The sequence below is a fragment of the Sminthopsis crassicaudata genome, chromosome 2, assembly GCF_048593235.1.
Source record: "Sminthopsis crassicaudata isolate SCR6 chromosome 2, ASM4859323v1, whole genome shotgun sequence".
In the NCBI taxonomy this organism is placed as follows: Eukaryota; Metazoa; Chordata; class Mammalia; order Dasyuromorphia; family Dasyuridae; genus Sminthopsis; species Sminthopsis crassicaudata.
The window spans coordinates 152,433,923-152,445,850 of NC_133618.1; the positions used below are offsets into that span (position 1 = coordinate 152,433,923).

The 11,928-nt window shown below is 37.9% G+C and overlaps 1 protein-coding gene across 1 annotated transcript; it reads left to right on the forward strand.

Moving 5' to 3' along the window:
• Positions 1 to 2,223: 2,223 nt before the first annotated feature.
• On the forward strand, positions 2,224 to 9,764 carry VSX1 (visual system homeobox 1). The gene is made up of 5 exons (XM_074285045.1): positions 2,224 to 2,695; positions 5,559 to 5,637; positions 6,158 to 6,281; positions 6,949 to 7,129; positions 8,734 to 9,764. The coding sequence occupies exons 1-5, from the start codon at positions 2,251 to 2,253 to the stop codon at positions 8,943 to 8,945; spliced, it is 1,041 nt and encodes a 346-aa protein (XP_074141146.1). The 5' UTR covers positions 2,224 to 2,250; the 3' UTR covers positions 8,946 to 9,764.
• Positions 9,765 to 11,928: the final 2,164 nt, after the last annotated feature.

Below are 11,928 nucleotides of genomic sequence, written 5' to 3' on the forward strand. Positions count from 1 at the left end.
TACTTTAAAGTAGTTGATGTAAGCTGTTTGTAAATCGTTTGCATAAACAGATGAAGCAGAGAATTTCAATCCAGGTGCAAGAGCTGGGATCTGATGGACTGAGTCAGACTGGAGTCCTTTTTGGACAAGGATAAGGTTACACAACACATTCTCTCCTCTCCTCTTTGGTTGCCGAGCTGAGGGTGGGGCCAACTACTAGGTGTTTCGAATTAGGGAGATAAGATGAGATGGAGAGTAGCTAGGGTATCTATAAAATAAAAATTTAGAAATCAGTAGAGGAAATAAACTTGAACTTGTCCACATTTTCTTAAACAAAATTCCATTCCATTATGTTCCACTATATTCTGTTAAGGTTTTTTTTTTTTTTTTTTTTTTTTTTTTTTTAATCCCTTTCCCCGAAGGCTTCTAGGGTATGGGAAAGAAATACAAATTAGAGTTATGGGATGGGCGAGAGGAAAGACAGACAGACATACACAGACAGACAGAGAAAAAAACGCACAGAGGTGGGGAGGAGAGAGAGAGAGAGAGAGAGAGAGAGAGAGAGAGAGAGAGAGAGAGAGAGAGAGAGAGAGAGAGAGAGAGAGAGAGAGAGAGAGAGAGAGAGAGAGAGAGAGAGAGAGAGAGAGAGAGAGAGAGAGAGAGAGAGAGAGAGAGAGAGAGAGAGAGAGAGAGAGAGAGAGAGATATTCAATGCGGAATGGCAAGTTAGCGGGTATGGTTGAAGAGAGGAAGAGTCCTGTGTAAGATTGGGGAGCTTTGAAAGAAAAGATTGTAAAGAGTTCTAAATTCTCAATGGGAATTTGTTTTTATTTCACTCAAAAGGTAATAAGGAACCACTGGAGTTTATGGAGCAGGGGAGTGATGACATGGTCAGAAGTAAGCTTCAGAACAAAATTTTGGCAAAAGTTGTATTAGGGAGAGATTTGCCAAGTTCAATTAAGCTATTGCAAATACTGGAGGAGAGCATAATTAGGCTTATTTGAAAATCATGTTTTGCTGTGAAGCGGCACGTGTGAGCATAACAACGTGTCGGAATTAAAAAAGTTTGGAGTTTTCGAATTTTTCTCTCTCCAGAAACGCCTACCCATGGGGGTTTTCGTAAGGCCCATAAAAATGCAAGCACTAAGGGAGTACGCCCGGCTCAAAAAAGAAACGAGAGGAGGAGAGATGTTCGGCTTCAGCCCAGACAGCCTGAGGATGTAGGGGCTGGGATGGGGGAGGGAGGGGGAATTCACCAGCTCCCGATACCTCACTTTAACCTCTTCGCACCCTGCTTGCTCGTTCGTTAGCTTCTTGATTCTGGGGAAGAATTGACAGCGAAAAGACCCAGCTAACTGAAGTGAGACAAAATCTCAGTCTTGGGTTTAGGGGACAATTGGGTAAACCTGCATGCCCCAGCTTCATTTCGGGAGCGAGCAAGCTGAATGAGAGAAACCCACCCACCACCTCCTTCCCCTCGAGGAGACAAGAGAGATGAACATCTCGGCGGAAACAGCTAGGGATATTTTGGGGGATTTTTTTGGGGGGGGGCAGAGAGAGTTAGTGTGAGCGACGTAATTCTGGCTTTAACGGTTACTGATCAGAATCTAGCCTGACCAAAGGCTTGGCACTGAGGCCCTCTAAATTTGAGGGGATTGAAAGTGAGGTCTTAGAAAAGAAAGGAAGATGTGTGGGTCCTAGGGAGAGAAAGGGGTGGATATTAAACTGCCTGTAGAGCTAAGGAGGTTTATGCTTTCGAAGAGGTGAGATTAAGTGAAATCTCCATCCCCGCCCCCTCTTCCCATCCCTGCTCCAGAACAGTTTATTGAAGGAGGGGCGGGCTTGGCCAGGACAGATTGAAGGGATCAGAAAGGAGATGACAGCTGGACAGGGGACGTGTGAGGGGAAGGAGGAAGAAAGTGAGGAAAAAGTGACCCTGGGAAAGGGGGATGGGACTTCCGAAGGGAGGTAGTAGCTGGGAGTTGAAGGGGGAAGCAGCTGGGAGTTGAGCTAGGGAAGGGAAGGTGCATTATCAGATTGTAGAGAAATTGGGAGTAATTAATCTTCTGGAATTGAAAGCACGGGACGCCCCTAAGGCAACAGGACCCTTCACCAAGCTGATTGGAGGCCAAGCGCCTTCCCCACCCATTGCCCTGCTTCCCTGGTCCCAGGAACCAGATAAAAAGGTCTGGACCGGCTTCGCTCTTCCACCATCTGGACTCGGAGTCCTGCAGAATCTATTCCAGACAACCTGGGAGGGAAGAGCGAAACCATGACCGGCCGAGATGCGAGTTCAGATGGCAAAACCAAGGGCAAGGCGTTGGTGCCCATTGGCCCGGGACATGAGAAGGCTTCCCTCAGTCTACGATCCAAAGGCTTCGCCATCAATGACTTGCTGGGGTTAGAGGCAGAGTTGCAGCCTCCCAATGGCCCTGGAGCTGGCTCGGGATGCCAGGTCCCTTCTGGGGCTGGACTGGGGCCAGGTCCTGGGGCTGGAGCTGGAGTCGGGGGGACCTCTTTGCCCGGGGGCTCCTTGCCCTTAGGTCTGGGCTTCTTCTGTGGTTTTGCAGCGCAGCAGCCTCCGGCTGCTGGGACCCCCTGTCTGCTGCTCACGGACATCCCCTTCCTGCAATCCCGGGGACCGGACCCCCATCAACATCACGAGCATCACCAGCGATACCTGCTGGGCTCCGAGAAGCCCAAGGAAAGCGTTTCGGGTAACTTGTGCATGCCTCTCCCGAGACCACCCTCCCCCTTCTCACAGCCTAGGGCCTAAAGGGTTAAAACAAAACAAAACAAAAAAACAACCCTTTCCTACAATAGCTTTTACTTTTGCCCCTCACCCCCTTCACTTTTCTCACTTTGAGACGAAAGCTTCTTCCCTAAACTTCAGTTTTTTGGCAAATTTCTTCTATTTCTTTTCTCCTGATCCAAGGAAAGGGTAAAATATCCAGAAGAGGGAAAAATGTTAGTTCCGGGCTGTGTTGTTGCATTGCCAAAAACTCTAGATTTTTATTCAGAGGACCTGAATGCAAATTCTGACTATTCTATGTGATTTTAGGAATGTCACTTAATCTCAGTTTTTTCATCTGCAAAAGAAGCTTGGATCATTTAATATCTCTCATAGATCTAAACCAGAGAGACCCATTTAGGGCTATATACGTCATGGATTTCTGCTTTTATTCTCTCAAGTTGTGTCCATGATCTTGCTACATGCATTTTTTTTTTTTTTTTTAAATTTTCCTCTAACCCCTGCCTAGAGTCTAACTTGTTCCTACTCTGGGGCTGGAGCCTCCCAGAGGCGAAAATGTATTTTTGAACTTCCCTTCTCTGCTCCCCTAGGAATCTGAGGTCAAGATCCGGCAGAGAAGCGAACATTTTAGCTGTTTCTCATTTTAGCTTCAGTCTCCCAGTGTAGAAATCTTCAATCTAGGCCAGCACTGAGCTTTAATATTTTTTCTGAGCAAGGCTCGGTGTTTCCCAGGTGGGTTCCCCAGTTTCCATGGGGAAACTGATGTTAGGGTTAGAGAAAGTGACTAGGCTTGTGGGCTGGGCTTCTTGGGACTTGCATAACCACTCTCTCTGAAAGTGCTGAAATTTCAGTCAGGAAAAGAAAGTGGTCTTGGCATTTCTTGTATTCTTGCTATTTATACAACTATTTGCTTAATTAGACTGGCACTTCTGACAAATTGCATTGAGGGTTGCTGCTTCTTTCTTTTGGCAGTTCTTCCATTTCTAATTCCCTCATCTTTTGAGTTAGTTCTTCTATTCTATGATAGTAGATCAGGTTTGGTATCATGAAGCTTCTAGTTCAAATTCTCCCTCCAGCACAAATTATTGCTGCTTGAATAGGGGGTAAGCCACCCATATAATCTCTCCATGTCCAAGGCAGCTCTCTATAGCTGAATGGACAGTTGTTGATTTGTATTAGTGGAGGGAGATTTTACAATGATGAATGAGATTAAAAAAAAATAACAACTATCATGATAGAGTTTTGTCTTTACTTACCCAAGGTCTACCTTTTTTTTTTGTGCCTTTTGCTCATATGTCCATTTCATTTCTTGCAGTCCTTGGCCTTCCTTCAATCCTTAATTTTCACTATTCTACTAGTGCTTTTAAGAGAGTCTGAAAGATCCATTTACAGGGTCTCACAATCTCCTCAGGAAAGACACACAATGGAATGCTTCCTTTGTAGATCTTTTTATACTTAAGGTTTATCTGAGATGTCAGTGAATTTCAGTGACCTTACTATTTTCTCACTAAGTGGAAGCCCCAGAATAAGAAGTTCATCTTTAGATGGGTATAGGGTGGGAATATAGAAGCTTTTTTTTCATAGGATTTAGGACTCAAAGGAAGCATTTAGTATAGATCTTTAATTTTATAGTTGAGGAAATTAAAGTCTAGAAAGGGAAGATTTCTTGAACACAGATAGTAAGGAGTGGTACAAAGATTTGAACTCAGGTTCTCTGAATCCCTTGATGGAACTCAAGCAGCAAAGGCTGGGTGGCCACTTGGGTGTGCCGTACAGGGGTTCTTCCCCAAATAGAGGTTGGTTTCAACCTCTATTTTGAGGATCCCTTCCACCTCTGAAACCCTGTGAGTGAAATCTATATTCCTTTCCTTATATCATACTGGATCTTCTGAATTCCAATCCAATGTCCTTTCCACTATGCTGCTCTGCTTTTTTTCCTTGCTCATCTTCAAGTTGATAGCCAGATAAAAGGTTGGCACAGTGGATTATGCTGAAGACCTCAGGTCAAATTCAGCCTTGAACACTTACTTGAAGTGTGGCTGTGAGCAATTACTACTGTCTTATTACTGTCTGCCTCAGGTTTTTTGTCTTTTTTTTTTTTTTATCTGCAAAATGGAAATAACACCACCTACTCATTTGGGTTTTCAAATGTGATAAAAAGGTTATGTCTAATGATATAATATTTATAAAGTTCTTTTCAAACTTTAAAGAACTATATTGTTATTATTGAATTATGCCCTTGAATGTAATATTGCAGTTCTCCCCAGCGGCCCCCCCCCCCCCCCCCGAAACAAACCAGATTAAAGTTGGAGAGAAAAAGTCAGGGGCAAAAATAGTGCCATAATGATAGGGACTCTGGGGAGGGGCAAGTGTGGGAATCAGGGTTCTGCTTTTCTGCTCTGGTTGGTGGACCAATTCCAGATGTGAGGTATGGAAGATTGAGGCATCTGGAGAAAGTGATTTTGTTCAAATTCTTGTCCTGAACCCAGTCACTAGTGGGCCAACTCTCATTATTGTTTCTGATGGAACACATTGTATTTTCTTTGCCTTAATATTATCTAGGAGAAGCAAACTGGCCCAAGACTCTACTTCCTTTGGGAGGAATACCTGGAAACTGAAGTCTCCTTGAGTATTTTGTATCTATAAATGGATATTTATGTCTCTATACTATCTAAAGATATATAAGTATGTAGATAAATATATGCAAATGATGTATAACATACAATTGCCCAGTTCTTTTGTCTAGCTAATAACCTCAGTATATACAATCTGAACAACAATTTCAAATTTAAAGCATATATTTTTTTATTTTCTCCAAATGTAAACAGATGAAGACAGTCTCTCTGAAGACAAAAATGAACTGAAGACACCCACATCACATATTAAGAGAAAAAAGCGGCGGCATAGGTATAGTTTAATGTCGACTATTCTCTTTTCCTTTTTGGAGTTCTTACTATCGTAATTCCTGATCCATAAAGCCAAGGCCTGGGTTGAGTGTAAATATTTCAGTTTATAATAAAAAAGACAGATATTATTTTGAAAAGAATTAAAATAATTCTTAAGAGGATGATAGAAATGAGAAAGAATATCTGCTTCAGAACACATGGGCCATCTTTTACAGTATTTTTTAGTAGAAGACTTTGAGGGGATTTTTTTTTTTGTCATCTTATTCAGATCTCTGGAATAGTAGAATGGAACTCACTGAAGAGAACTTAAGAATTAAACTTCTAGAATTTTCAAGAAATCTTGTCTGGTTTAAGAGAAGACTTCAGCAGAGCAGAGAGACTGGCGATGGGAAGATGAATTACTAGCTTTTTAACAGAAGGGAATAGGGAAGGTGTGAGGGAGGAAAGACTACCACATAGGGAGAAGAGCTAGGTTTTCTCTTATACCTACATACCCTTATGCATATATGTGTTTCCTACAGGACAGTTTTCACTGCTCACCAACTGGAAGAATTGGAAAAGGCTTTTAATGAGGCACATTATCCAGATGTGTATGCCAGGGAAATGTTAGCTCTAAAAACTGAGCTTCCAGAAGACAGGATACAGGTATTCGAATTTGTGTTCTCCTTTCTCAGATTAATATACACAAAAAAGTCTCTTTAAATACACACACAAATATAACTCGGTTATACTTTTTAACATATTCAAAAAAGATAGATATAAATATATAGGTATAGTTTAATGCTAGACACTGGTCTCTTTTTCCTTTATAAATGATGTTTGGAGTTCTTACTATTATAGTCCAAGTTTGAAGCTAGTTAAGAGTGTTCATCTGAATGTCTATACCAGGGATTCTTGCTTCCTGTAAGATGCTCTTTTGCAATTAGTCAATTAGATTAAAAAAAAAAAAAGGGATGTTTTTCATTTTGCAACATCCAACAGTCAAATTATATGTGATATTCTAGTTCCTTTTCCCAAGAAAATCTTCCAAACCAAGAATAACAACAAAGCAAAAAAAATCATGATTATTGCTAGCCCTTTAATTGGCAATCACTTTTTAGACATAGTTCTTATTTTGAAAATTAACTGTGGATATCTCTTCTGAAAAGTTCCTTAGTTATTTAATCCATTTTCATTAAGCAGGGTTGTTGTACATCACTTAAAGAACTCCATATGCACATAAAATGATCTTTCATTCATTTTCATGTGTCCTCCCTCCTTCCCTGTGTCTTTCCTGACATGTTTTATTTATTTATTTCTAATCACAAACTAGGTCTGGTTTCAAAATAGAAGAGCCAAATGGAGGAAGAGGGAAAAATGTTGGGGTAGGAGCAGTGTCATGGCAGAGTATGGTCTTTATGGTGCCATGGTGAGACATTCCATACCACTTCCTGAATCAATCATCAATTCTGCCAAGAGTGGGTTGGTGGGCTCCTGTGCTCCATGGTTACTTGGTAAGAAAGAATTTGCTACATATTGAATAGCTGATGTTACTAAAACAATTTTAGATAAGATTTATAAAAGAAAAATAATTCATACTCTTAACAATTGCCTTGCAAATTATATGCATTTATAAAATGTTAGTTAGACTGATAGTGAAGAATTAAGGAACCATTCCCAGAATTTAATCAAAGCATTTTTTGAAATAATCCTAAAATTCTAGAACTAGAAACAAGTTTGTAGTAGTTTTTTGTTCTTCATCCTCAGAGAGGACCAATGACATCAGGAGGATAATGTCTTGGCTTCCAAGTGAATTGGATTTGAGTGAGACAGAGTTATGCTTTAACCAACTTCACTCTCTCCCCTAGAATCTTTGGTCTTCCCAGATTGATTCTTTTGTGAAGGCAAACCAGGCCATCTTTGGCCTCCATTCTTACCTTGCCTTTAATTACTGAAGGGGTATTGCTCCAGACAAACTGGCACCTGGGAAAGACCTAGCTTAAAAAAAAAAGCCATTTTAGAGAAACTTGATTCAATTCACTCATTTTATAGATTAAACAGTCAAAAAAGGCAGAATAAGTTATCTAAGATAAGGCAATATGCCCTTTTAATATTTAAAGATATTTAATTGTATGGATTTTTTTTTCTCATCTTGAATTATTTGGTGCTGATTTATGTTGTAAACTTGATGATTTATTTTTGAGACTTAAAAAAATGAAAGAATTATATACTTTATATGAGATATAGGTAAATTGAATTTATAAAACCATATAATTTTAAGTGCACTAAAGAAGTTTTCTATTTAAAGGAGTTCTGTGGTAAATCACTTTGAAAGTATATAATCATCTCTTGTGTTTTGGGAAAATCAGATTTTCTCATTATGTATTTTGTGAAGTACATCTTTATAATAGGAAATTTAATAAGATTATAAAGTTCAAATAAACTTATAAAACAATATGTTTTATGAATGACTTAAAATATCCTATTGTGACTTTAGGAAAAAACTACCTTTCTGATTTAGGTTTTTCCATATATTTAAAAAAAAAGAGAGAGAGAGAGAGGGCTGGATTATATGATCTCTCAGGTTTATTTCACTCTTAAAATATTTCATGACTCAGAATTTTCATAGTTTTTTGAACTTTAGAAATCCCTCAATGAAATGCAAAGGACCTCTGGGAAGGCTAACATTTTTTACTTTATCAAATATTTTTCAGTTAACATCTTCCAGGTACGAAAGAAAAGGGGACAAGGAAATTAAAAAGGTCTTGAATCAGGAGCTGGGAAATATAAGAATACATGGCAATGAATCTTTAATGGTAGAATTTCAGACTTTGGAGTAAATAGCTTTTAGGAACATAGAAGCCATCCTAATATCCCTTAAATTGTTAGGTGATCATCTACTTATAAAACCAGTTCTTATAAGACCTGTACCCACTTTATTTATTTACTCAAGTAGCATCATTTTAGTTGATTTTATGGTGATGATTGTGTTGATGAAAATAACACTTCTGATTTAAAAAAAATATTTGAGACACAATGTCCTCCTGTACAGTCATCAGTTTAAACTGGAAGATTTCTAAGATTCCTTCTAGCTCTATGACACTGTTCTTTTTCTAAGGGATGCACAAAAAATCCATGGATGTGATGAGGAAATCAGAAGGTGAAGAAAAAGTATCAGAAAATTGGGGTTATGACCACTCAGAGGAAGACTTGAAGTCAAAGCATGGAGAGCCCCAGCTGTGCTCTGAAAAAGTCAATCTCCTGGACAGCTCAGAAGACATTGCTATTGATCTCTCCAGGACAGCAAAACAGGAGAAGAAAGCACACTGAAGGCCTTGGATGCTAGGATCACATAAGTAAAGATTGCATCTATAAGAAAAGCATTGAACAATGGGAATGAGAAATGAGAACCTAAGAAGGAAAATGGGCCTTCCCAAAGCACTTGGGAACATGTGCATAACTAGCACTAGAATTTTTCAGATGTTAAAATTGCCCAAGATGAATTATATTGACTTATTCTTGTGTCTATTTATGGAGTCAGGATCAGATATGTCAATAAAACTTTCTTTTTAAGCTTCAAAGCTGCTAAGGACAAATTAGGAATTTAGAAAAACCTCCAATTAGTTTTATAAAGGAGAGTTCAGTAAAAGCACTTGAGCTGATTAAAATGGAGGAAGATTTTGCTTGATTTTTGGAGAATGGTGGCAAGAGGTGATATAGGGATTCTCAGGCATTTTAATGATAGGGGCACTTAACTCAATTGAAGACATTGTATGTGAAGAGGTTTGCTTCAAAATGCCCATTCTGAATCTTTAAAGAAGTATAGAACTTTAAATGAAGACAAAATCAACACAGCCTTATTAACTACAGGAAACTTCCTTCATTTTTACTATAAATATGACTTCAGACCACATTTTTATTTCCTTGCTGATATGCAATAATTTTGTATACTTCTGAAATGGGATTTGACATAACAGAATTTAGGCAATTCCAACTTGTATAAATTCAGCCATATTCTCTATTTCCCTTTTCTCCTGAAAGTAGACTATTTTGTGAAATGGCATAGGAAATATTTTAAAATTCTTTAATATCTGTAAAGCAGTATTATAAGATAAGGCCTGTTCTTGGTCTTATTATATTTATGTTTAAAAGCACTTTAGTTATTTGGAATTTCCGAATGTTTCTTTTTCCTGTATTTTGTTTATCATTTATTTATTATGTACACATAAATAAACATTATGTATAATTTTGCTTTTCAATGAATATAATATTTCAGTAGATTGGGTAGATTGTGTGTTTTCATGCTGCCTTATTCACTGATGAAGGTTGTGTCCTAAATAAAAGTAGTGGACTAGGTGATATTTTCTTCCAACTCAAAATCTTAAATCATATGGTCTCTGCCTATAAGTTTTCCTTGATTATCTAAACTGGACACCTAGTACATAGAGCGCTGGGTCTGAAGTCAGGAGGACTCATCTTCCTGAATTCAAATCTGGTCTCAAACACTTATTAACTGGGATTCTGGGCAAGTCACTTAACCATGTTTGCTTCAGTTTCCTCATCTGAAAAAATAAGTTGGAAAAGGAAATTGCAGACCACTCCAGGATCTTCACCAAGAGACCCCAAAAGGGGTCAGCAAGAGTGTCTGACATGACTGAAGAGCAATCTAAGCTAGAATGACTTTCTATCTTTGAAATTCTTATGGTAGTTTCTATATCACAGCATCTTTTATTGGCGTTTTCTGTAAAATTATAATAACTCATATTTATATAGAGTTTTTGTATGCATAAGATATCTTATATAAGAAACATCAGATTATTCCTGTTAGGTGAAAATGGGGAGAAGGGAATGAACATTTATATAATTTCTACTATACTAAGTATATAGGGGACTATAGTAAGTGTGTTAAAATATTTTTATAAATATATAATTTTATCCTCCCAACAGCTTTGTGAGGTAGATGCTCTTAACCCCATTTTATAGGGGTCTGAGACTGGATTTAAATTTCAGTCTTTTTGACTCCAGGATGAACATCCTAGCCACTGTGCTACCAGTTAATTGTTCTAGTAATATATTATTTTAATTTTAGTTTTTGTTCAGTTGTGTTCAACTGAACTTCGTGATCCCATTTGGGATTTTCTTGGCAAAGATAATCAACTTACTAAATGTCTACTTTGTGCAATGCACTGGAAATTCAAGTACAAAGAATGAAGCAACCCCTCTTCATAATGAGTTTATATTCTAATGAAAGAGATAATTTTATATATAAAGTTTACACCTGGCATCAATAATTAGCAAAGGTGAGATCAAATGTGGCTGCTCTGATTCAAATTCAAAGCTTTTTTCTCCCAGCTAAGGGCTTTCTGCACTTTCTGAATTCCTTTCCAGACATTTAGGATTTAAAAAAAATTATTGTGTTGTATTTCAAGGAAAATTTCTACTTCCATTTATTCTGTGAAGCTTTCCCTGATTCCTCAAGTGGAATGTATTCTTCCCCTCCTTCCCCCAAATATTTTTGGATTAGTACTTTTTCTGAACCTTTATCACCTCCTACTTTACATCATCGCCTTTTTCACCCTTGTAGAATGTATGTACTTTGAGATAAGACCATTATTTTTATTTGTATTTCTAGTCCCACCTAGAATGATGTTTTACATATAGATTTTAAAATGTTAAATGAATCAATGATAATTACATATTCTAGAGTTCATTGGAAGCTTCTTGTTATAATTCTTGGCCTCAATGAAAAAAAAGACACTTCTTTATCTTAGTTATAGCTATTCTTTTTTAGAAGTGAGAATGACATATTATGAAAAATTCAGTCAACCCAGAAAGGTATTTTCTAATGATTGGATTTTTCCTTCCTTTCATTCACATATTTTTAAAATCATAGCATGGTACACAGCTTTAGACCACTAAGCATTTTACCAATCTTGAGCAATCTTTTCTCCCTACATTATCTGAAAATAAGTATTTCATAACTTTAAAGTGGTTTCAAAGCCTATAATGAATATTCTCAATGGTTGGGCAATCTCACTCAGACTGGGCACTCAACACCTGTTGATGATTTTAATGGAGGTACTTTATGCAGATCTGAGTTATGATAGAATCATAGAGTTAGAAGGGGCCTTAAGTGAGAGTCATCTAACTAGTATCTGAAAAAGAATCCCATTTATAACAAATCCAATGAATGGTCATCTAATAAGTCCACCAGTCAACAAGTATTTATTAAGCACCTACTAATTCAAATCAGCTTCAGATACTAGCTGTGTGACCCTGGGCAAGCCATCTAATCCTGTTTGCCTCAGTTTCC

Bases quoted from the DNA above. Each gene is read 5' to 3' on its own strand.
- VSX1 (XM_074285045.1), top strand. From the start codon at position 2,251: ATGACCGGCCGAGATGCGAGTTCAGATGGCAAAACCAAGGGCAAGGCG. The intron at 2,696-5,558 runs GTAACTTGTGCA...AAATGTAAACAG, and splicing joins GCCCAAGGAAAGCGTTTCGG to ATGAAGACAGTCTCTCTGAA. The intron at 5,638-6,157 runs GTATAGTTTAAT...TGTTTCCTACAG, and splicing joins AGAAAAAAGCGGCGGCATAG to GACAGTTTTCACTGCTCACC.